The sequence below is a fragment of the Grampus griseus genome (assembly GCF_964374135.1).
Source record: "Grampus griseus genome assembly, chromosome: 12".
NCBI classification, from domain to species: domain Eukaryota; kingdom Metazoa; phylum Chordata; class Mammalia; order Artiodactyla; family Delphinidae; genus Grampus; species Grampus griseus.
The window spans coordinates 31,351,887-31,374,935 of record NC_139006.1 but is presented as its reverse complement, the minus strand read 5'-3'; the positions used below and the strand labels follow the sequence as shown (position 1 = coordinate 31,374,935).

General features: G+C 46.4%; 1 protein-coding gene across 1 annotated transcript in view; it reads right to left on the bottom strand.

Moving 5' to 3' along the window:
- LAMA1 (laminin subunit alpha 1) overlaps nt 1-18,522 on the bottom strand; it is a gene marked incomplete at both ends in the record, with an annotated part of 159,632 nt that extends 141,110 nt beyond the window's left edge. The window contains one exon of the mRNA XM_082667870.1: nt 18,450-18,522. Within this exon, the coding sequence (XP_082523996.1) occupies nt 18,450-18,522 (73 nt within the window). The remainder of the gene's footprint in view (nt 1-18,449) is intronic.
- Nucleotides 18,523-23,049: the final 4,527 nt, after the last annotated feature.

Genomic DNA, 23,049 nt, shown 5'->3' with positions numbered 1-23,049 from the left:
ATTAGACTTTCATGGTTATATTTCATCTATTGGAGTCTCTGTATCTCTGATTAAGTTTTAGATGAAGTAGTTGGTTTGCATTTAAGGGTCACCAAGTACGAAAAGGATCTACCTTTAAAGAGAAGAACCATGCAGCCCAGAAAGCTGTGCATCACGAAAGAGGCGTGGAGGAAACTCAGACCCTCGGGTCACCCCACCCTCCTCCAAGGCAGGGGGTCCCTGCACAGAAGGCTGAGCAGGAGTGTTCGCCCGACTCACTCATCCCACCTCACCCTCCGGCCCTCCCTCTCCTCTTTTCCTTCTTATTATTCTTTCTGTTGTTGCCTTTGCAACACTGTATAGCTGGATCCAAGTTAAACGTACATTTGTAAACAGCGATCCCCTCCTCTCATTTTTCTGTAAGCTGACAGGGAAGGCATCTCTGGGGTGACATTTGAGAAGCTGCCTCAAAAATAAGAAGGGACTAGCCATGCAGGGGTAGCACTATCGTTTAACACATCTGGCTTTCTTTGTATTCTCCTTGCATTAAAAACATGCTGAGAATAGGTCTGTGAGCTTTGTCAAAGGGGTCCACTGGCGCCAAAAGGTCAAGCACCCAGGCAGGGAAAGCACTTCGGCTACAGTGCTGGGAGCCAGGAGTTCATGGCGTAGGTGACTCTGTAAGTCTGCTTTCCCACCTCCTCTGCCAGGAACCTAGCTCATCCCTGGACAAGGGCAGCCAGGAGGATCCAGGTGGATTGTGAAGGTGAGAGGGGCTTGGACCAAGGCAGGAGTTAATGTCCTGCTCAGGTGAAGTCCTCAGCCACCTGACCAGGTGGCCTGGAGAAGCAGCTGCCTCCAGCTCAGGGGCCCCAAGTGGAAAATGAGTCCTTAATGCCAGCTAGGTTGCAGGACCAGAAGACGAGATGCCTTGAGGAAACTAATGAAAACTTTCCCTCTCTCCCAGGGAATATAATCACCCTCATGAGATGTAGGTTATCATCTGATTTCCCACATTTGGCACACGAGCGTATTTTCAGGGCACGCTCTCTGTGGATGCTAAGGACCACACATGAAAGGAGAGAGGGGTAGAGACAGAGGAACGTTTAAACTGAAATTACGTAACAGTAATGCATCCCAACCCCTAAGATATGTTCAGGAGGCTCTTGACAAGCTGTGGCACAATTCATCTTAACTCAAACTTTTTTTCCCAGAAAACAATACAAATATACCTGTATATTATGAAGTAGGTGTATTTGAAAAATATTATAAATTAAACTGTTTTCCCACTTTTACTTCTAATTCATCAGCCATTGACAGCGGCTTCTGACAATAAGGGATTCCTTATTCCTGTTTCTTTCCCACAAGAAACCTACAACCAACATTTTGCCAAACAGAACTATACCATTTAAAGACATTCTATTTCAAGTTATTTATTATAAATTAAAACCACTTTAATCATTACTTGTTTTGTTTATCAAATACCAATAGTTTCAGAATGTTGAAACAATAAAACATCGACACTAAAGTTGAAATAGATGAAAGTTTTGCTTGCTTTGTGTCAAACAGGGCTTCTGTTTCCGATGAGAATTCTGCAAACTTACCAGTTATTTTATTTATCAAAAAACTACCACTTGGGAGCACTTGTGAAGGAAAGTGACTTGAGTCCCCTGTGGGCTGTAGTGGACCCCTTTCAGCCAAGACAGAGAATGAATGGCCCCTCCCTCCATTCCCAAAAAGCAAATACTTGGTTTTTGGACGAAACCTATTTAATCATTGGTGGCTGTTAGTAAAAGAAAAAGCTTTAAAATATTCTAGGGATTCCAAGGCCCTTTCCAGCACAGTGGGAAAAAAAAAAAAAAAAAAAAAGATGGGAAAGAGAGAGAGAAAGACCCCACAGGAACTTGAGGGAGAAGTCAAATCCCAGCTCCTGGGAGTATGGCATTTAACACCCTTGACTTTTTTTCTCACGTGGGAAGATGAGAAGAAATTTAATCTCAGAAAACCCAGATGGGGTGGTGGGCAAAAGGCCTTGGAAGGGTTTTGCCAGAGTCCATTTCCATAGCAATGGGCTCGAGGTGTCCTTGACAAAGACAGAGGTTTTCACTGTAAGATAAACAAGCTATGAGGACCTAGGCCTGAACACTGTCTGTAGAAACTAACACCTTATCAAGACCGCCTCCTCCTGCCACAAAGGTTCCTTAATGCTTATATTTGATGACACTGCGGGTTTTGACTCAATACCCGAGTTTAGTTGCAGAGACCATAACTACAATTCATCCATCAAGAGGTTTTCTCTTTTGTTGCCACAAAACTGAAATTTAAGGGCAACAATTAAAAAGCTCTACAGGATCGAAATCACTATAGCACACAGGCAAAGTGCAAAAGCACCTCAACATCCATAAGTATTTTGATATTTCATATTATTCCCATTACCCTGGGAAGCCACTGCCCCTCCTCCCTCCTCTAGTTTCTTACAGGAGGGAACTCAGCTTAAAGGGAAATCAAAAAGCAAGTGCAGCCTTTAGGTGGAATATTGACAGCTCTGTTGAATGAAAATGCAGTTATATTCTGCTTGTATCAATATCATTTATCATGTCTACAATGTTGATATCATTTGCTTAAATACCTAAAAGCATCAATTAATTCAACATTTCCTAACCAGCTAAACGCTTCCAAAAACCACCAACTCTTCTACGAACGCTTCAAGGTCTTAGTTATTTCTTCCCCCTTCTTCTGCCACTTCTGTGCTCCATTATATAAATTTTACTTGCTTATGCTTTAAAGCTTTGGCATGCTCTTTAGGGACGTACCCAAGGCCACTTCATGGGTGTGCAGGTGCCCTTGGTTTACAGCCCTGTTGACACTGTCTTGAAATTTCTCATAATGTAAACAAGGGGGCCCACATTTTCACTTTGCACCAGCTCTTAAAATTACGTAGTTGGTTCTGGATATGCCTTGTGAAAGCGTCAGTCAGGGACTGTCCTCGCGAGCATCCGTGGACCTCTGATTGGATCACCTGGCATTCGAGATGCCCGATGCGTTACCGCCTCTAACACCAGGACAATGACCCCGAGGAGGCTGGATCCACCGGATTACAGCTCCATTTATTCCAGAACATACTGAGAGGGACAGCTTACAAACCACGAAAGCATTTGCAATATCTTCCACCTCAGAGTCCAACAGCAGACAAACACATCTGACAGCTAGAGTAAACACCCCAATCAAAAGTCCAGAGTCACATTATCTTGGTATCATTCTCACTGGGGCTGATAACACTGTACTTTCTGAGTTCTGGTACCATTGTTTTTTCTGAGATTGGGCTGCTTCTTTATCTAGATACATACGCTTAATGGGATAATCTATTTTTTTAGAGCTATTACTAAGTCAAGGATGTATATGAGAATCGTGATCACTCTCTTCAGTTCCTGGCCTCACGCTGGCTCTTCACTCAACTTCAGTTCGGATTCTTCTCCTTTAAATCACTCAAAATGCCCTCGTCAAGGTCTCCATCCCCAGCGTGCAGTTCACCTGCAGTTTACTGGACCTCACGGTAGCTTTTGTAAACAAGGACCCTTCTCTCTGGTTTAAACCCCTCTTCTTTTGGCCCTGTCATAACTGCAGACACCTAGTTCTTCCCTCTGTCACAGCAGCTTGCTGGCCGTCTCTGCCAGTGATCCAGACTCTCCCCATGACCCGATGTCCCAAGGAAAGCAGAAGAGGCCCATCCCCCATACAGGCACATTCTCAGGGGGAAAGCGGGAGGCGTATACTTTCCCCCAAAACTATGTACAAACACTATTTCGGTTTTCCACCCCACGTGCCCAGCACTCCCTTGTTCGATATGATTAGTCCCCATGTGGATAACAACAGAACAAGGCATCACACGCATGGGAAGTGAACACACTGTGTCCTGGAATGAGTGGAATCTCAACAGTGGCTAAAATAAATCCAGTATAAGTTTCACAGGGATAGATGCAGGACCTTCCACGTTTCCCCAAACCCACCTGCAAGCACAGCGCAATCTGGGTGAAGACGGAAAAGATGCTCTAGTTCCTGGTGACAGGGACACACAACATGAAAACGGTGCTATGAGAAAAGTGAACATGACCTAAGGTTGAATTAATAGAAAATGACCCTTGGCATCCACAGATTTGATCTTTATAATTGAACTATGCACAAGATTTACGAAAGTCATTCTGTGCTCAACTGGGCAAAGAGAGGGTTGGAGCAGAGCTTCTCAAACTTTTATCAAATCAGCTGGAGATCTTGTTACAAATGCAGATTCTGATTCTGCAGGGCAGGGCTGGAGCTGAGCTACTTCCTGGTTAAGTATCTCCCTGGGGCTGCTACTCTGACTTCAGCAGATGAAATGGTCTCTTGGGGTTTTTCCAGCTCTAACTCTCTGGGGTTGGCCTATTCAGCCGCGCCCTGGAACAAAGTTCATCAGACTGATGAGTAAGATCACACTTCCTCCAGAGTCTTCTGTCACTATTTAACCAGAACTCCAGATTCCCCGCACTGCATTTATGTTTTGGAAACCTTTGGCAATTATTTTTAGAGGGAATTCGGGACTTTGGTTAAAACAAAGTGTTTTGGCTTATTGTAAAGAGGGAAAAAAGGTGAAGGCCTCCAAAATTAAAGATGTAACATACAAACAAGGTCACCTGAGCATCAACCAGGACAATCTATTAATCCAGTGTTTTGATTCCTCAGTCCTGTTCGACCCGAGTGATGCTGCCACTGGCTGGTTCATCCATGTTGAAAATGATGCTATTGAAGACATGGTGAAATGCTTCGATGATGTTAAGTTTTAAAGAAGGCTATGTACCTGCGCTGCCTATTGCTGACAGAGACCCAGCCCTTGCAGCCTGTCCTGTCCTGATGGTGCTGGTATTCTGACCTGATGTCTTTTCACAGAGGCCTGGAGGGGGCTTTACACACTGGGGTCGGGTGGGCCAGAGGGGACAGCATGGCATCCATCCCCTGGCTGCCCTGGGACCTTGCCTTTGAGCTTCCGGGACATGGTCCAGGTCTAGGTGATAGAGGAGAGGAAGCATTTTCGAAAGAGCCTCTGAGCAAAAAAAGGGCCATCCTCAGAAGGTGGGGCCGTCTCCCCATCCTAGCGAGGAAGACAGCTGGAGAGACTTGGGAAAGGTCAAGGACACAGCAGTGCCCTTGAGCCCTCCGCCCCCATCATGTTAAAGTAAGATTTCTAATATTATTTTTCTTTCATTTTCTGAATTTTTCCCTATATTTTCATTATGATAATAGGGAAAATTTAGTCTATTTCCACACATTAGTAGTGAGTCAGAACCCAGCCTGGACTGCATGAATAGGTGACTCTCAAACAGGCCACATATATACAACTTCTCTTTTTATATTTTAAATTGAAGTATAGTTGATTTACAATGTTTCAGGCGTACAGCAAAGTGATTCAGTTTTATATATATATGTACGTGTATGTGTGTGTGTGTGTGTGTGTTCTTTTTCAGATTCTTTTCCATTATAGGCTATTATAAGATATTGAATATAGTTCCCTGTGCTATATAGTAGGTCCTCGTTTCATATTCATCTTCTTTAATACATTTTCTTTTCAAACAAACCAGTAAAAACCAAATAGCCTGTCTTTCCTGCACACTGCAGTAGGATTCACATATAGATCCCCCACTTTGAGCAAAGTACACATCTTCAACCAATGGACTGTGGACGGTGAGTTCTCTGTTTTAGTCCTAAGTGGCACTTTCCATACTTGCCCCTCCCCCTCGGGTCAGCACCTCAGCACAGACCTCCCCCTGCTGACTCTCCAATCCTCTGCCCTTTACACTGGACAAGCTGGCATGGTTAGGAGCCTAATTTGTTTACAGGAGGATGTTAGCCCTTCTTTCAACCTCTGAGATTGGTTCCCCACTGGCCAGTCCAGAACTTCTGTGAGTGCGGCAATTGTTCCCTCCTGGGGGTTGCAATTTCCAGAGCCCTGCCTGACTTGAATGTCTTGAAATCGAGGATGTAAACTGATTGACTCAAGATGAGCATCCTCTAAACATAAACGGTAACTAGTACAGTGTCTGAAATTAAGAAACTTCAATATAAAGACAGTGACTTGATGCATGTGATATCGTGTGTGTGTGTGTGTGTGTGTGTGTGTGTGTGTGTGTGTATGTGTGTGTGTGTGTGTTACTTAGGTTAAACTACCCATTTGCAGCTGGTATTAAAATCAATGATGCATCTCTTGGGGTGGTCAGGGCGTATTCCAATAAGGAAGACTGTCCAGGGTCGGGGCACTCACCATAATGTTCTCTGTCTCCATCAACACCAATACTTTGCTAATCAGCGAGGAAAATATGTAAAATGGGCTATTAGTAAAATTAGTGGATTGTTAACAGAATCAAAACAACAGAAATAGAATCTCATAAAGAGAATTTCATGGTAGTCAAGATATTTATATAAATTAAAATATTTTAGTGGGACTTCTGGCTATGGTAAGTAAAGAGATTGAAAAAAACAGTTATATAACTGAACAAAATTTTCAGAAACAACCATTTCAGGATTCTGAAACTAACCAACAACAAACAAGCTGGGAAGCTTTTCTTTATGAAAAGCTACTCTCTCTCTCAGACTATGAGAGAGAGAGTAGCTTTCTGCCTGGGTCTACTCCATACTCACCCCCGCTCCCAGGGCAGGGTGAGCCCTGAAAACCAGCAGCTTTAGTGCTGGAGATGGACAGCTGACTTGATTTGGAGCAGAGAGTGGAAACAGATGCTCCGTGATGCTGACAAAGTTGTAAACTCAGTAGAAAACAAATGGGAACACCCTGTAGTTCGGCTAGCTGAGGTTGCCATCCTAGTAGGAGAAGATACAGATGGCTAGACCAGTCAAACACTTAACAGGGGATCCTGGGCACACGGGCATCAAAGAAGGACCAGATCAGCTCTCCATACTTCCCAGGCTTTTTTAATTGAAAAAGAATAAAATAGTTAAGAAAAGATTTAACAAAGGAAATTCAAGACCAATACACTGAAAACTGAAACATTTCTAAGAGAAATTAAATAATATCTAAATGAATGAAGACAGGTTTCTTATTCATAGACAGGAAGAGTCAATATTATTAGACAGCACTTCTCCCCAAACTGATCTACAGATTCAATCTAATTCCTATCAAAATCCCAGCTGGCTCTTTTGTAAAAATTGACAAGCTGATACTAATGGAAATGCAAAGGACCTAGAACTATCAAAGCAATTTAGCAAAAGTGAATTGTGGAATGGCTTAAATCACCGAGTTCAAAACTTATTACAAAGCCAAAGGAATCCAGACAGTGTGATGTTAGCACAGGGACAGACACGTGGATCAAAAGAACAAAAGAGGGTCCAGGAATATACGCTGAAAATCTATCTGATTCCTTCAAATATTATTTCAGAATTATTTGAATACTGAATTTGAAATTACTTCATTTACAGAAAACTGTCTTATGCACAAATTTTCGGGGAATGTTTGACCACAGAAAACAAGGCACATCTTAACTTAGTCAATTTTAATAATTAAAACTAAACCAACCAGGTTGGAAACTACTAAAGGCACACTAGATGTTATGCTCATATTTCTAAAGAGAATAGGCCATTCTTCCATTCAGTAATAAGTGATGTTTATCACACAAAAATCCATCTGTGACATAAATTCTGTATGCCTTTGTTCTGTTCCTGAGAAGACCAGGCTGGCCTAGCCCAAAATGCCTGGAGGAGAACAGCTGTTCCCCACTTAAACGAGGTCCTCCAAAGGCAGGCAGGTAGAGTTCCTTTAAACAAAAACTCTATATAAAAATGTAACTCCAAGAGCTAGTCAACAAATGCCAAAAAGACCGAAGTCAAGACAAAATAGAGTGTTCTACAGTCACAGTCTTCAAACTAACAGGAAACACATTGCAGTAGAAATGCAGTGTTTACTCAGAGCTCTCTCTCTGTTTACAGTGACACTATTTTACAGCAATAAGTGGGGTGATAATGGTGGTCCAGGCATTCAGAAACAAAAATCCCTCCAAATTTGAACTGATGGACACACGTAGCCTCGGATTCCTTGGGCACTTCTTGTGCCTGCTTGACTACAGCTCTAGGGGTTCAAGGACCAGGGTGCAGAACTCTAGAAACTCAACAAATACCTATTGAATATGTGAGTTAATGAGTTGTGGGCTTGAGATGCCTAGAAGTCAGTGGCCCCAAATCTAGAAATAAGATTTTGTTAAATATAATCTGGGCTTCAAGCCTTATTCGTCATTCAATATTATTTCAATTACAAAAACGTAATCCTTTTTTCTCCTTTGTACTGAATTGGTATATGGGGAAAAAAAGGTGAATGATCTCTTCAAGCTGCCAAGCCCCTCCTGATTTCCAGATTCTGTGGCTCTTCTCTCTCTGTATTGGACCCCGTCTGCGAGCAGGGAAAGTATCTGGATTCAGTGTTTCTGCTACTAGGTTGTCCCTGGTCATGTGTTTTGGTTCAGAATGTGAGCTTTGGTCCCCAGAATGTCTGACCATCTCCTACCGTAGCTTGGCTACCTGCATTCTTGTTCCCCATCCCTGCATCCTGTCTGGGTACCTGCTAAGGCCTCCCAGCCTTCTCGAGCTGGCATCTGCCCTTTCCCAGCCCATCTGTGCCCAGGAATCATCACTCTGCCTCTTCATTAGGGACTTTTCCAAATCCCAACCGCCTGTCTGTCTGAACCTCTCAATACTATCCATCCACTGGGTTCCCTCACAATCCCTGGTGCTTGTCTGAATTGGGACTTTCATTCATTCATCCAACCAATATTTACAGAATCAACACAACGCCAGACGCTGAGTAGGTATTAGAAATAAGAACAAAAATCTCTGCCCTCCAGGAGAGACAGGCAAGGTAACAAACCATTACAAAATGACGTGCTGGCCAGAGGTATGCACAGATTGCTATGGCAGGAGCAGGAGGCACACCTGGATGACTGGGTGGACCAGAATAAGGCAGTGTCACAGGTGAACCACCATGTCACATTATGGGAACCACGGATGCGTCAGAATGGCCCGAAGAGGGTACGCAGTGGGAGAAGCAGCTGTGGAGAGGCTGCAGCAGGGCCAGACCACAGAGGGCCGAGTAAGTCCTGCTCAGTAGAGTGAGAAGCCACTGTAACAGTTCCACAGGGACAGGATGACCCCATTAGCTTCATGGCCTGCTAACCCCTGGGAGGCTTCGGATGCCAATGGCTTTCTGGGCCCTGGGGAAACTTTTATTGGCCACATTAGACTCATCCCAGCATCTGCAGCCCGGCTATCCATTCCTGCAGAACCTGCCTCAACCCAGCAGATGGGCCGGATCCAGATTCCAGCTCCATCAGTCTGGGGTTAGTCCAATACAGCACCCTCCAGTACCGTTAAGCCTTTAGGTGGGCGCTGGTCTGCAGGTCAGTGTAGGTGGGTTGTGGGTGTGTGTGGTGTGCGTGTGGTATGTCTGGTGTGTGTGTCTGTGGTGTGTCTGGTGTGTGTGGTGTGTGTGTGGTGTGTGTGATATGTGTCTGTTGTGTGTCTGTTGTGTCTGGTGTGTGTGTGGTGTGTATTTGTGGTGTGTGTGGTGTGTGTGGTGTGTGGTGTGTGTCTGTGGTATGTGTGGTGTGTGGTATGTGTGTGGGGTGTGTCTGTTGTGTGGTGTGTGTGGTGTGTGTCTGTTGTGTGGTGTGTGTCTGTGGTGTGTGTGGTGTGTCTGTGGTGTGTGTGGTGTGTGTGGTGTGTCTGTGGTGTATGTGGTGTGTGTAGTGTGGGGTGTGGTGTGTGTTAGGGACGTAGAAGGTAGAAAGGCTCTTATTTTGCTGTTGGAGCTTGAAGGGAAGTCATAAGCCAAACACTGAAAAACCCTTCTAACATGCAAATGACCAGGCCCCACCCCACCCCACATAAATGGTAGTCCCTGCGGGGGGGGGGGGGGGGGGGGGGGCGGCCCTGGGCATTCATGGGATTAAAATCTAACGCGCAGCCCAGACGGAGAATTTCTGAATTAATTGTACCTGCTCTCCAGGCACAAAGAGCTGGCCAAGCAGGAGAGCTGTGAGGCCCCCTGAGACAAAGGAAGTCTGGAGGAGTAGATGTCACCCAGCAGGGGGTTTGGCAAGGAAGCTAAGGCAGGGCACTCGCTGCCCCTCCCCTCTCCCCACCCCCCCCACCCCCACCCCAGCCCCACGGGGCCTGCTTGCTGCAACCTGAACTTATGTGACGCGGAGCAAGCAAAATACAGATGCTAACTTCCACCTGTGCTACTTGAATCCCCTCAACCATGGTTTCTCATGGAGAACGTTTCTTTCTAGCTATGCACTGGGACTTCCTCAAAAACAATTCCATCAAGAATGTCCAGGGCTGCCCTGTTGGCGCAGTGGTTGAGAGTCCGCCTGCAGATGCAGGGGACACGGGTTCGTGCCCCGGTCCGGGAAGATCCCACGTGCCGCGGAGCAGCTGGGCCCGTGAGCCATGGCCGCTGAGCCTGCGCGTCAGGAGCCTGTGCTCTGCAACGGGAGAGGCCACAACAGTGAGAGGCCCGCGTACCGCAAAAAAAAAGAAAAAAAAAAAAGAATGTCCATAGTGGAATCATAATGAGGAAAGCAGCTGAGAAGGACCTCAGGACACACCCCGACTTGGGGCCTGGAAGGTTGAGGGTCCACCACACGTTTGGTGCATGAAACTGAGCAAGTAAGTGAATGAGCAAACACAGGGGAAAATCTATAAACACTGACTAGAAATGACAACAATCCCACAAGAAAACATTATTCCCTACCCCAAGAAGGTGTCAAGGACTTAAAATGCCAACTCCCTTACAAGGAAAGCAGTGGGAGCTCCCAAAGACACTTCACAACGTTCATGAGTATCTCAAACTCTCCCCACCCCAAACTTCTAGAATGAACAAAAGTGCAGCCATGAAGCCAGGGCAGAGTTGTAAAGAGCTGGGAAAACTAGATCACGTACAAAAACAAAGACAGAAATGCCTGAATTGGAGATTCAGAAGGAAGGGGCTGAAGGATGGACAGTGGGAATTTTGAGGATGGGGAAAGAGGACTAGCCCACCACAGGACAGAGCAACAGGTACAGAAACTACACCAAGTGGCAAAGATAGTTCTGGAAACAACTATGTAAACTAGAAACCCAACAGGCTCAGCTTGAAGGCCAGTTGGAAAATTCCTTCTGCCTCTGGTATCCAGATAGGAATAAGGTTTCCTAAAACAGATTCTAGATCCTACTCAGACCTGTGGAATCCTAATTCCCTCCAGTGGTACGAAATCTAGGAAGCTGGAGGACCTCCTGCCCCGAGAGGAGCTGGGCTCAGGGCTGGGTTTGCAATCCAGGGGCTGGGTAAGGGTTTCATCGTTGTTAAGGCAACCCCGTTGCCTCTGCGGGGGGCTGGGGGGATGGTGTGTTGGCGTTACTGCCCTCTCACTGCCTAGGGCTCAGGTCCCAGCACTAGAACCTGTGCCCCCAAGTTATCTGTGTGTGGAAAGAAATGTGGGGAGCTAAGGTTTTGCTCTTTGAAAGAACAATGTCCCCTCTTTTTGACCTTGATCGATGGCATTCTGGGCAAGCCATCCACAAGAGGACCAGATGGCAACTCTGGCTGGATGGGAACCCCGATTGATCACAAAATACAATGCAAGTTCAAAAACGGCCATAGAGGCCATAAAAACAAGTCTGCCCTGGGGCGGGGACCAACTGGCCATGGGGGGTCGGCTGAGGTTTCAGGTAGAGAGTGGGGATGCCACTCAAGTGAGGGAGTCATGGGAACAAATCACACAGCCCAGAGTCAATACCTGACTTTGTGAATCTGGGGGGATGACGGACGGCTGTGGCCAGCGGGTGAAGCCAGGGGGTGCATTATGAAGACAGTGGTTAAGGAGCACCAGTCTCACCGCCATGTGGGACTAGACTAGATGAGCGGATGCTGCCATCAGAGACTTATTCCAAGTGGCTGGCTATAGTCTTCTGGACAGACAGTGATCATCTGCAGTGTAACAAAGAGGAACAAAGGCAAAAAAAACCAAAAAAAAATCAGGGACCTTTTTAAAGGAAGAAACAAAAATGCAGAGGGATGATTTAGATAGGGGGAATACCAAAAAAAGAAAAGAAAGAAAAGGAAGATGAAACCAAGGCGACCGAAAGAATGCCATAAACTGGGAGAAACAGGGAAAGAAGTCATTGGAGCAGGAAAGAATTCCTGTGCTGGGCCTGAGATAACAAGAGAATCGCTTTTAGTGAGTAAAATCCTGCCATTACAAAGAGGTTGGAAGACATTTAAAAGTGGGGTGTACAATAATCAGCATCGTGGAGCGAGGTTTTTCTCCTTTCTGAATGTCCCCTCTTAACTAAAAATGATCTGCTAAACTTAAGCATCTTTTATATTGTTGTAAAGAGTTTCCTGAGGTTCTGGCAGGAAATTATGGAGCAATGCCACAAAATGCAGGAAATCCTTCAGGGAATGGGAAAAGACGGCACTTTCCATAAATACTCATGGAGCTAAATCTGACATTCCCATCAGCAAGGCAGGAGGTTCTCTTGCACAAGAACTGGAGTCATACTGCCTGCTGGGCCAGCAGATCTGACTTCAAAGATAAGTTCAGGAATGAAGAGATTCGGACTTCAAATGGTTGAATCAAAAAAGGGAAAAAATGCACACACACGCTGAAATCAGGATCTGATGTGTTTCCACAGCATCGTTTCTGGATTAACCTCTGAGGTAAATGCTTACCTAGGCAAGAATGTTATCCACCACGCTGGTGTGGAATCTCAGTGTTTCCATTGTCTGTCTCCTGCCCCTAAGCAAGACAGAAAATCACTGGGAACGAGTTACCCCAAAGAAAGCTCTCCCGATCCAGCCCTGAGAAAACAAAGACGCTGGTGGCAAGCATCTGTGCCGTGAAATGGTTACTCTGAGCGCTGTCACCTCAGTACAAAGGACATGAAGATGCAATGAACCCAGCTGGAGTGCAGCATTTTACACTGAAATAGCTCCCTGGCGGGCATGTCCCAACAGAACCCAAGTTCACGAACTTACCTAAATTACTTCTGTAAAGGAGTTTCTTCTCCTCATTAATTTTGAAATGCATTTATTTACTCAATTGTCCATGGATACACGCTAGGATTTTAGAAATAAGACGAGTAAAATCATTATTTGCAAGCATGTAAATAAGCTACATACATCCTTCTTAGGAGACTATAGTTTATCTTGTTCATCCAAACATTTCTGAGGAATATCAGTAACAGGTTCAGCTAAGGTCTCAGAGCAAGAGTTCTCTCTGGTTATCTCCACTTAACTTTGTATTCAAGGTACAGGTACAGGCTTAACTTTATTCATCAGGAATTATTATTATTACTTGTTGATGTTGTTTTTGTTGTTTTGCGGTACGCGGGCCTCTCACCGCCGCGGCCTCTCCCGCTGTGGAGCACAGGCTCCGGACGCGCAGGCTCAGCGGCCATGGCTCACGGGCCTAGCCGCTCCGCGGCATGTGGGATCCTCCCGGACCGGGGCACGAACCCGTGTCCCCTGCATCGGCAGGCGGATGCTCAACCACTGCGCCACCAGGGAAGCCCAGGAATTATTTTTAAAATTTAAGTTTTTCTGTGTCTGCCATTGTCGTTCCAGTAATAAATCATACTTTTTAGAAAAATAAATAACACACTATCCTTAACTTCTGATAGAGTTATTCTTAAACTTAACCTCTCTACATCATAAATCGTCTAAATATATATTTTTTTAATTATTTACAGCTTCAGGAATAGCTTATTAATGCTACAGTAAGCAATACTTTCAGAAGGAGTACAGGGTCATGAAAGCAATCAATGAGCTAGTTTTTAAATTCCAAAAGATCTAGGAAACAAGGCTCTAATACCGTCTGTCAAAGGCCACGTTGAAAGGGACAAGTTGGAAAGTGAAAAGTCGGTAAGTGTAGACATTGATTAAGTGATGCATTTAACATCCGGCAGCAGGGATATTAAAGAAATAGCATGAAGGAAGAGCAGTGGAGATAGGAAGAGTGTTTCCTGTTTTATCAGGAAATAACTAGTACCTTTCTTATACTATTAGGAAGTGCTAGGGAGGAAGCAGGTTTTAGGAAGTAGCTTGCTTTTAGGAGTTACATGAAGAAACATGTAAGGAAAGATACTCAAGAAACTCAAAACTGTAGTTGCCTCAGAAGTAGGTGACTTAACCTTTTCTATATACTCTTTGGTATCTTTTGAACTTTGTACCATGGGCATGGATTACCTATTCAAAAATAGTTTTTAAAGTTACTTGATTCGTGAATAAAGATATTAATCTCAATGTGGCTCAACCAAGACAGGTGGTTAGTAACCACCAGGAACATGGCACAGCGATGGACATCCAGTTGGGAATAAAACAGCCCCTGCCCTCAGGAAGCCCAGGTCAGTGGGTGAGACAGATCAGTGAGCGACTTGCTTAGGCCACCAGGAGAAGGACAACAATAGTGCTAAGGGACCAGAGCACCAGGAGTCCAGGGAAGGGCACATCATAAATACTTCAGCAATGACGGTACCGGGGAGGTTTCTGGGGGTTTTAGACTGCAAATGGGAGGCTTGTCCAGCACTGAATAGCCCATGTGCCCGGCATCACTGGTCAGCTATGAACAGGGGCACGTTCGTCCCCAGGTAACACCCTGAGCTCTGGGCCAGCAGGCCAGCTGGGTCCCAGCCTCCTCCTTTAGCCCCATGGGATTCTCCAATGTCATTTTGTGTGTCTGTGTTATGAAATCAGGAGTTTGAGAGGCGTTAGTCCAAGCCTATAGGGTGGTACTTCTAGAAAAATCACGGTGATGGTGGTGCCGAAGATGGAGAGGAGAGGAAGAGGGAGGCCCAATGAGAGAATCGTCACAATATTTCATGGGAAAGACAAACAGTTCCTGAGCCTAGTCAGCAGTGGGGACAAAAATGGGAGATGGATTGCACAGATTTTCAAGAGATAAAATCAACAAGTCTTAATGCCCAAATGAATGTGGGTCCAGGATGGTGAGGACGCACCACAGGCGGGACAGTTAAGACCATCACCATGGACTGCGTGCCTATGATGCTGACATGCCCAACGCTGGCCAATTTTCTCCCTGTGTTACTGAATCACATCAGTTCTCTGCATTTCACAGATCCAGAGATGCTGAGAAACTTAACCAACATCACGGCTCGTCAAAGTGACAGGTCTGGCATTTGAGCCCAAGACTACTTGATTCCAAACCCAGACTCCAAATTCCAGAGAATACAGCTGGCAAGAGGGCCTCCCAATAGTTCTGTGCAAAACAGTAATAATGATGCTTAGATAATGCTTATTGAGGGCTGATCCTGGGTTAGGCACTGTTCTAAGAACTTATCTTGCATTCTTTCATTTCATCATGAACAGCCTCTCCAAGGAGGCACCATTACTACTCCCACTTACAGATGGTGAAACCAAAGCACAGAGAGGTTAAGTAACTTGCCCAATTTCCCACAGCTTGTAAAGCCAAAAAGTAAAACACCTAAAGCTTAAAGGCAAATCTTGTCCTTTCTCCATAAAAACCTACTGTAGGGCTTCCCTGGTGGCGCACTGGTTGAGAGTCTGCCTGCCGATGCAGGGGACACGGGTTCATGCCCCGGTCCGGGAGGATCCCACATGCCGTGGAGCGGCTGGGCCCGTGAGCCATGGCTGCTGAGCCTGTGCGTCCGGAGCCTGTGCTCTGCAACGGGAGAGGCCACAACAGTGAGAGGCCCACGTACCGCAAAAAAACAGAACAAAACAAAACAAAAAAACCTACTGTAGATGATAATGAATATCTGTAGAAACTTATGAATTATTCTAAAATTGTAGGGTGTCTCAAGGAAGATTACCTTGAAATAAGTGGTCATATAAACATTTTACAATACTCGCGATTCTAAGAGTGGCACGAGACACTAGGGAACAGCATGTGTTTATTTCACATCCTTGTTGCATTTGAATTCTCGATCGTGCTATATTAACTACAGATGTAGGCTTTATATTAATGTCTGGAAAAGTGGAAGAGAAAAAAGGAATGGGCCAAAGTCTGGGATACATAGGAAGTGGGCAGTGATGTTTTTATTACACAATCCTTGTTTCCAACTGCTAAAATAAGTATTTTTTCTTGGCCCTTACTTGGGGAATACAGCTACAGGAAAGAAAAATGCACCTTTGAAAGCCATTCAGGTACACACTTCACTGGAGAGCACATACACGCTAAATTTGAATGCTATATCATTTATGAGAATGAAGTAAATTTCTTCTAGTCATAGTACAGATTTTTTCCCCTATCCTTGGAATTGTCTATTTTTACTAAGAAAAAAAAAAAAAAAACCAGTTCAAAACAAGAGTTGCTGAGCTGACCTGTGAAGCAACTATAATCCATGTAATTGCCAGCTGTGGACGTAACACAACATCATTGTTAGAAATATACCACCTAGTATTTTATACTTAGGAATAGCTCACTTTGCACAGGTTACATCTCAGAGGAACTGAGCTATTGGGTCACATACCATGAGATGTAAAGTAATCCAGAGAGGCTGTGAAATGATAGAGAATTCCTAATAATCTGAACGCTATGATTGCTTTAAAAAATATAAGCACCACATAACTAACTCACTGATGATGCTAGTCAGAATTATTTTATTATTATATTATGACCAGATTACACCATTTCACTAGTCATTCATGCTATATACATGGGGTCCCAACTTATATTTTAAAAAGTCAAAACTCCCTTAAAGGCGCCTGTTAGGAAGGGTGATGGTTGTGGGGTAAGGACTGAAAATCTGGAAGGTAGTGTGAAGGATTCAAAGGCTCCCACGCAGTGGGTGGTTTTCCGCAGCATCTTAAAGCAGGAAAGCCCCACGCGGTCCCACTTTCTCCAAACACGATTCACAGCCGCCCAGGCCAAGTGCTGAGCCCAGAGGGGGACGGAAAACACTCAGGGCATCTCCCCAGTCCAGGACTTTCAATTTCTTAGAACAAGGAAGCTGAGTCCAGCTGCTCTCCCTCCACCCTGTGGGAAACCAGGCTTTTCACTGTCAGCAAAACGAGAGAAAGGCGCTCAGCTCGAAGAGTCCAAGCCCGCTCTCCCGCAAGGCCGGCCCCTTTCTTCCCGGGATAACTATGTAAATTCCCTGCATCCCAGCCCCCGCCTCGCGCAGAACGGACGCCCAGCCATTCAAAGCGTGTCGCTCGCTCCGGTCCAGCGCTTCCACCACGAATGCGCCAATGAATGCGACGGGCTGCAGAGTTCACAGCTCAGCACGATGCCAAACACCCATCTTTCCCACGGGGTATTTCGTGTTCTGCTTGCCTACTTTTTTTTTTTTAATTGGAGTTTAGTTGCTTTACAATGTTGTGTTAGTTTCTACTGTACAGCAAAGTAAATCAGCTATACGTATACATATATCCCTTCTTTTTTGGATTTCCTTCCCTTTTAGGTCACCACAGAGCCTTGAGTAGAGTTCCCTGTGCTATACAGTCGGTTCTCATTAGTTATGTGTTTTATACATAGTAGTGTATTGGCATATATACACCGCCTACCTACTTTTGGCCTGTACTTTCCTCCGTTTTTAATGGCACGTGTATTTGTAGGAGCATGCCCGCGGTCACGTATTGCATACATTAAGACGTTTTCAACAAATATTTGTGACCGCCTAGCCAACAGCCGGCGCCTAGAAGCCTTAGCCTCTGGGGAAAGCGGGCACGGTGTTGTCCACAGAAACCGGAGGGGGGTTTCCCTTGCTCTGGGGCACTGACAGAAGCTTTGAAAGTTCGCTTCGGGTTTCTGTTCTTCACCAACGTTGCTCCGCGAGTCAGCTTGTCCGCGCAGCCAGCCAGCGTCCAAGTTCCCGCTCCCACACCCCGAAGTGACCACCGTCTATGCTGCGAGGGAACGGCCGGTTCGGTCACTTCGGGGCCTGCACCCAGCGCGCCCGAGAGGCGCGTCCGGGCCCTGTACGCCGCCCGCGGCCGGTTCCCACGTCCTCTCCTCCCCGCGCACTACCCGCGCGCCGGCCCGCCCCGAGTGGCCATGGGACCGCCCCCTTTCCCGGCCGCGGACCACCAGCTTTCCGCCGCCGGTCAGTGGCGGGGACTCTGTGGGCGCCTTTCCCATTCATTCTCCGCCCACCCGCCGCAGCCCAGACCGAGAGCCGGGCCAGCGCGGCTCTCCATAGGGGCTCCCGGGTCGCCAAGCCAGACCCGGGGACCCAGAGCCCGAGGAGGGGAAGCCCGAGGCGCGGATGAGGGGGCTGCGTCCGTCAGGGGTGCTCCCCCAGCCCTCTCCCCACCCCGGCCGGGCGACCTTTCCAGGGGCCGCGCGGGAGACCCACGTGTCTGGTCCCCGCTCAGGGGTGAACGCGGATGCGCGCACCGACCTCAGGCGCGGCCAGGCGTAGGGCTTTGTCCCGTAGCCTCCCGCCCGCCAGGGGACCGGGACGCGACCCGGGCTCACCTCTCTGCTGGCCCTGCACGGCGACCCAGAGCAGCGAGGCCAGGAGCGCCAGCCCCGCGCCGCCGCCACGCATCTCGTCTCTGCCGTTCGGGTGGCTCCGGGGAAAAAGCGGCGACCGCGCGCCGGGACTCGGCGGAGCGCGAGTCTGCGCTCCTGCGGGCCCCTCGGACACACCCCCGCCGACCTCCGCCGCGCCCGGCCCCGCCCCGCGGCCTTCATCGGAGACCCCTCCCCCTGGAGACCTCCTCCCCCAGCCCGGAGACCCCTCTCCAAGGAGACCTCCCACCCACTCCGAGAGCCCTCCCCATGGAGGCTCCTCCCCCCGGAGACCTCCCCCCGCCCCGAGAGCTTTCCTCCCCCTCTCCAGAGACCCCTCCCCACAGAGACTCCCTTCCCCCAAGGCCCCTCACCCCCGAGGCTCCCGCGCTCGGCCCGCGGGGACCGCCAGAGCCATCCCACAACTCGGAGGTGGCGTGGGGGTCGACCCGCTGCAGCCGCGGGCTCGGAGTTGGGGGGCGGGCGGAGAAAGTGGGATGGAGGGGGTGCGGGGGAGATCTGCCGAAGTTGGCCGAGGCGGATGGATCCGAGAAAGTATTTGCCCTGTTGACCTTTCCCGCCCCAGCGCGGCCCTGCAGCCGAGCCCCCGCCGACGCCGCCGCTGCCCCTGCCGCCGCCGCCGCCGCCGGGACCGCCGCTCTTCTAGTCCGCGCCCGAGGGGCCCCGGCCTCGCCCCGAGGATGGGACCCCGGGCCTACTGACCGGCGCCCCTGTCCCCCAGGGGGTGGTGGCTCGGGCCTGGCCGAGAGCCTCCCCTCCCAGGAAGGGACTCTCTGGGGCTTTTAGCTGCCAGCTTCCCCGCTCTGCCGTTGGCAAAGGATTTTGTGAAGATTTTTCTGAAAATGAGTTGTAATTTGTTTCCCACTTTGCCTAAGAAAAGCAAGAAGGATTGCTTGGATTTAATTATCATTAGCATACCCTTACTGTTCAAGAAAGAGGGCTTATGGAGGGGAGCGGAGTTCAGTCTTAACAGGAGATTTCAACAGCTTTGTTCTTTTTTTAAAACTACATCTGGTCCCCGTTAAAGAATTTTTAATTTCCTCTGATTTTTTTCCTATTGAAAGTATTCATAACACTTTGCAGATCTCACTTTCTCACAATATAAACATGCAAGATAACGTAAGTCACTTATTACGGCCCACGCTCTCATTTTTGTCTTTTTTTTTCTTTTTTGCCTCATAGGGAGATAATTTTATTTCAGTTGTGTCAATCAATTTGACAACCTCACCAATTACATTTTTCTCAAGACATATCCTTCCGCACTTAATAAAATATCATTATAATATTAGCAATTATTATTACTTTTAATCATAGAAGTACAGAACAAAAAGGTAGAATTTGGCCCTTTAAAAAGGATGCAATATGGCTGGGTAAGAAGGTACTCATCACAGTACTGAATTTAAAATGCAGACGTTCTTAACTATTAAAATATTTAAGTATTAAAGTATTAAGTATTTAACAAATCAATGATGACATTCAGTCATCATTTAATAAGTAATCAAGGATTGAGCATTTAATATTAAAAGAATTACAAGTGTTTCTGCACTGAAATAACTTTGTATTTACATTATACACATACAGATATATCTTTTTGAGTGTCTTAAGAGCATTCATGTAGATTAGCTCATGGGATCTTCCCAATTCTAAAAGATGCAATTACCCTTGTATGAGAGATGAGGAAGTGAGTTCAGGGGGTTTAGGTCCCAATGTCAGTGAATGTCCCGTCCAGAGCTAGTCCCCAGATCCGATTTCTGGTCCTGCGTTCTCTCCCTAGCTGCACTGAGACCGTGGAGGATGAGCTGAAAGGCAACAGGGGAATCACGAGGGGTCACCTGTCCCCCCCATATCCTGGGTTCCTAGAAAGTCCCTCCGGACTTCAATCAGACCTTGTCTTTGAACTGCAGACAGGGAACTCAGGCTCCTGATTTAGGGAAACGAAGGGTCAGCACATCTGAGGAGTGAATAAGAAGCATCAAAAGTTGCCAAGTTGGCCTGTTCTGTCACTGCTCAAAATTAAGCAGAAAGATTTCAGCGAAAGAAGAATTTCAGAAGCCACTTTAATGACTTGGATAAGATAATGACTTTAATGACTTGGATAAGATAAATCTTGGATAAGATGGAACAGTAAAAATGTCACAATTCTACGTGTCTTATGAAACCCTGCAGTGCAAATGTTCCCATTCTTTAGCAGGCTTGGAAATATCTAAATTAGCTACAGCACCATGGAAGGTCAGAGGTGGCCTGTTCAAGGTGAAAACGATATAAGAATGTTCATGTTTTGTGAGAAAGTAGAAATTCAGCTCAACCAGGCACCCAAAGATGCTGGCTTCAATGTCACCTGTAAATAAAGAACAAGGACAATGCCTAAATGCTAGGCAAGGGTTAAATGGTTAATAATTTATAGTAATCAAGTGATAAGCTAATATGTACCCATTTTTAAAGTATGAAAACTTTAAAAACTTACAAAAAACATTAAGTAAGAAAAGCAAAATTCCAGTTAACATGGGCATCCTGGTTATAATTATATAAAATAGCACATGTGTAAACAAGACACTAGAAGGCAGGTTACAGAAGAAAACTGTTGTGTTCAGCTGATAAGAGGGCAAATGGTGGGGTAGGTGCTTCTAACAATGATAAAGAACTTGAGCCAGGCTCAGAGACGGCTCTCATTCCCCCTCACTTACTAGAAATGACATTGTGGGCAAGTTTCCTCATCCGTAACATAGGAATAATAATAGTGCCAACTTCCTTCATTCAACAAATACTTTTTGAGTGCCTGTTAAGTATCAGGTGCGATGGATTCACCATTAAACTAGACAGGGTCTCACCTCTGTGGAGTATTCAGTCTGACAGTTAAGACAGAAAGAAAAGTATACTAAAATTATAAACGTAATAAGTTCTGTAAAGGAAACAACAGTTCACTGAGATAGAGAATTTGAGACCAAGCATTGATCGGGCAGTTTGGGAAGGTTTTGCTGAGAAACTTCGTCGTAAGGATTCAACGATACAATGTCTATAAATCACCCACACTCTGCCTAACATACACTAAATGCTCAAGAAAGATGAATTATTATTTCAATTTTTTTCTAATACTACTATATTTTTCAATTAAAAGAAAAAAAAAAACCCTGCTCGATTATGAACATGTTTCAGAACAAGAGTTCAGACAGAGTGAGACGGGCTAGATCAGAGCTTTCAGAACCACTTGGGGGATCTTGTTAAAATGCAGACTCCAGTGCAGTAGGGCTGGGATTGGAGGCCTGAGTTTCTGCATCTCTAACAAGCTCCTGGGTGATGCTGATGCTGTTGGTAGGCAGAGCTCACCTTGAACAGAAGTCCCTGGCTTGCCTGTCCTTGATCTTGCCTGCAAATTGGAATCAATGGAGGAGTTTGAAAAGATACTGATGTTCATTTCTACTCCCAGAGATTCAGGTTCAGTTGGTAAGGGGTGCAGTCTAGACATTAAAATATTTTAAGGCTCTCCAGGTGCTAACGTGCAACAAAATTGGAGAAACCCTGGGCTAGACTGGCCAGCTCCTGCAGGGAAGTTAATCCAGGTCTAGTCATTGGTGGCTGGGCAGGCTGGAGGAGCCAGTCTCAGAGAAGTATGGTCACAGGCAAGAGGAGGAAGCACGGCCTGACAGATGTTTTCCCTCGAGGACAGACAGCCACGTAGCAGGAACCCAGCCAGTGATGCCCAGAGCATGAGGCAGGACCGTTTCTCTGGAGGCTTGGAATAAGCAAGGCTGCCCTTTAGTTCTAAAGGAATTTAGATTCCAGGCAGGGACATCATACTAGGATCTAGGCACCAAGCCTGGAGTATACAGCTGGGGGGGTTAATTACCAGGAAAGAGGTAAGAGGTCAGTCACTAAAATTGGGTTATGGTGTCAGAATCTGATCCAAGGCAAAGCTAAAGAGGCTGAGTGTAAGCTAAGCTTCTTAACGTCCCGCGGCAATAAATAAGGTGATTAGGAGACTAAGCCTTAGGCAGGGGTGAGGGGTGCTGGTCCAGCAGACAGAGTAAGCAAATTAGGGATGGAGGCCGAATAGTGCACCCCAAAGATGTGCACGTCCTAATGGCTGGAACCTGGGAGGATGTTATGCTACGTGACAAAATGCATGAAAAGTTGTAGCATGATTCAATAGGAATTTTTACAATAACTTTATCTATTGATATTTATTCATTCATAACCCCAAACTGGAACCAAGCCACGTGTCCATCTCCAGGAGAATGGATTTTAAAATGTTGGATGTTTTGCAATGGCATGTTACTTGATAGTAAAGCAGAATGAACTACTGGCTCACACACCACTTGAATGCATTTAAAAAAGAATTTTGCTGGGCTTCCCTGGTAGCTCAGTGGTTAACAATCTGCCTGCCAATGCAGGGGACGCAGGTTCGAGTCCTCATCTGGGAAGATCCCACATGCCGCAGAGCAACTAAGCCCGTGCGCCACAACTACTGAGCCTGCGCTCTAGAGCCCACGAGACACAACTACTGAGCCTGCATGCCACAGCTACTGAAGCCTGTGAGCTACAACTA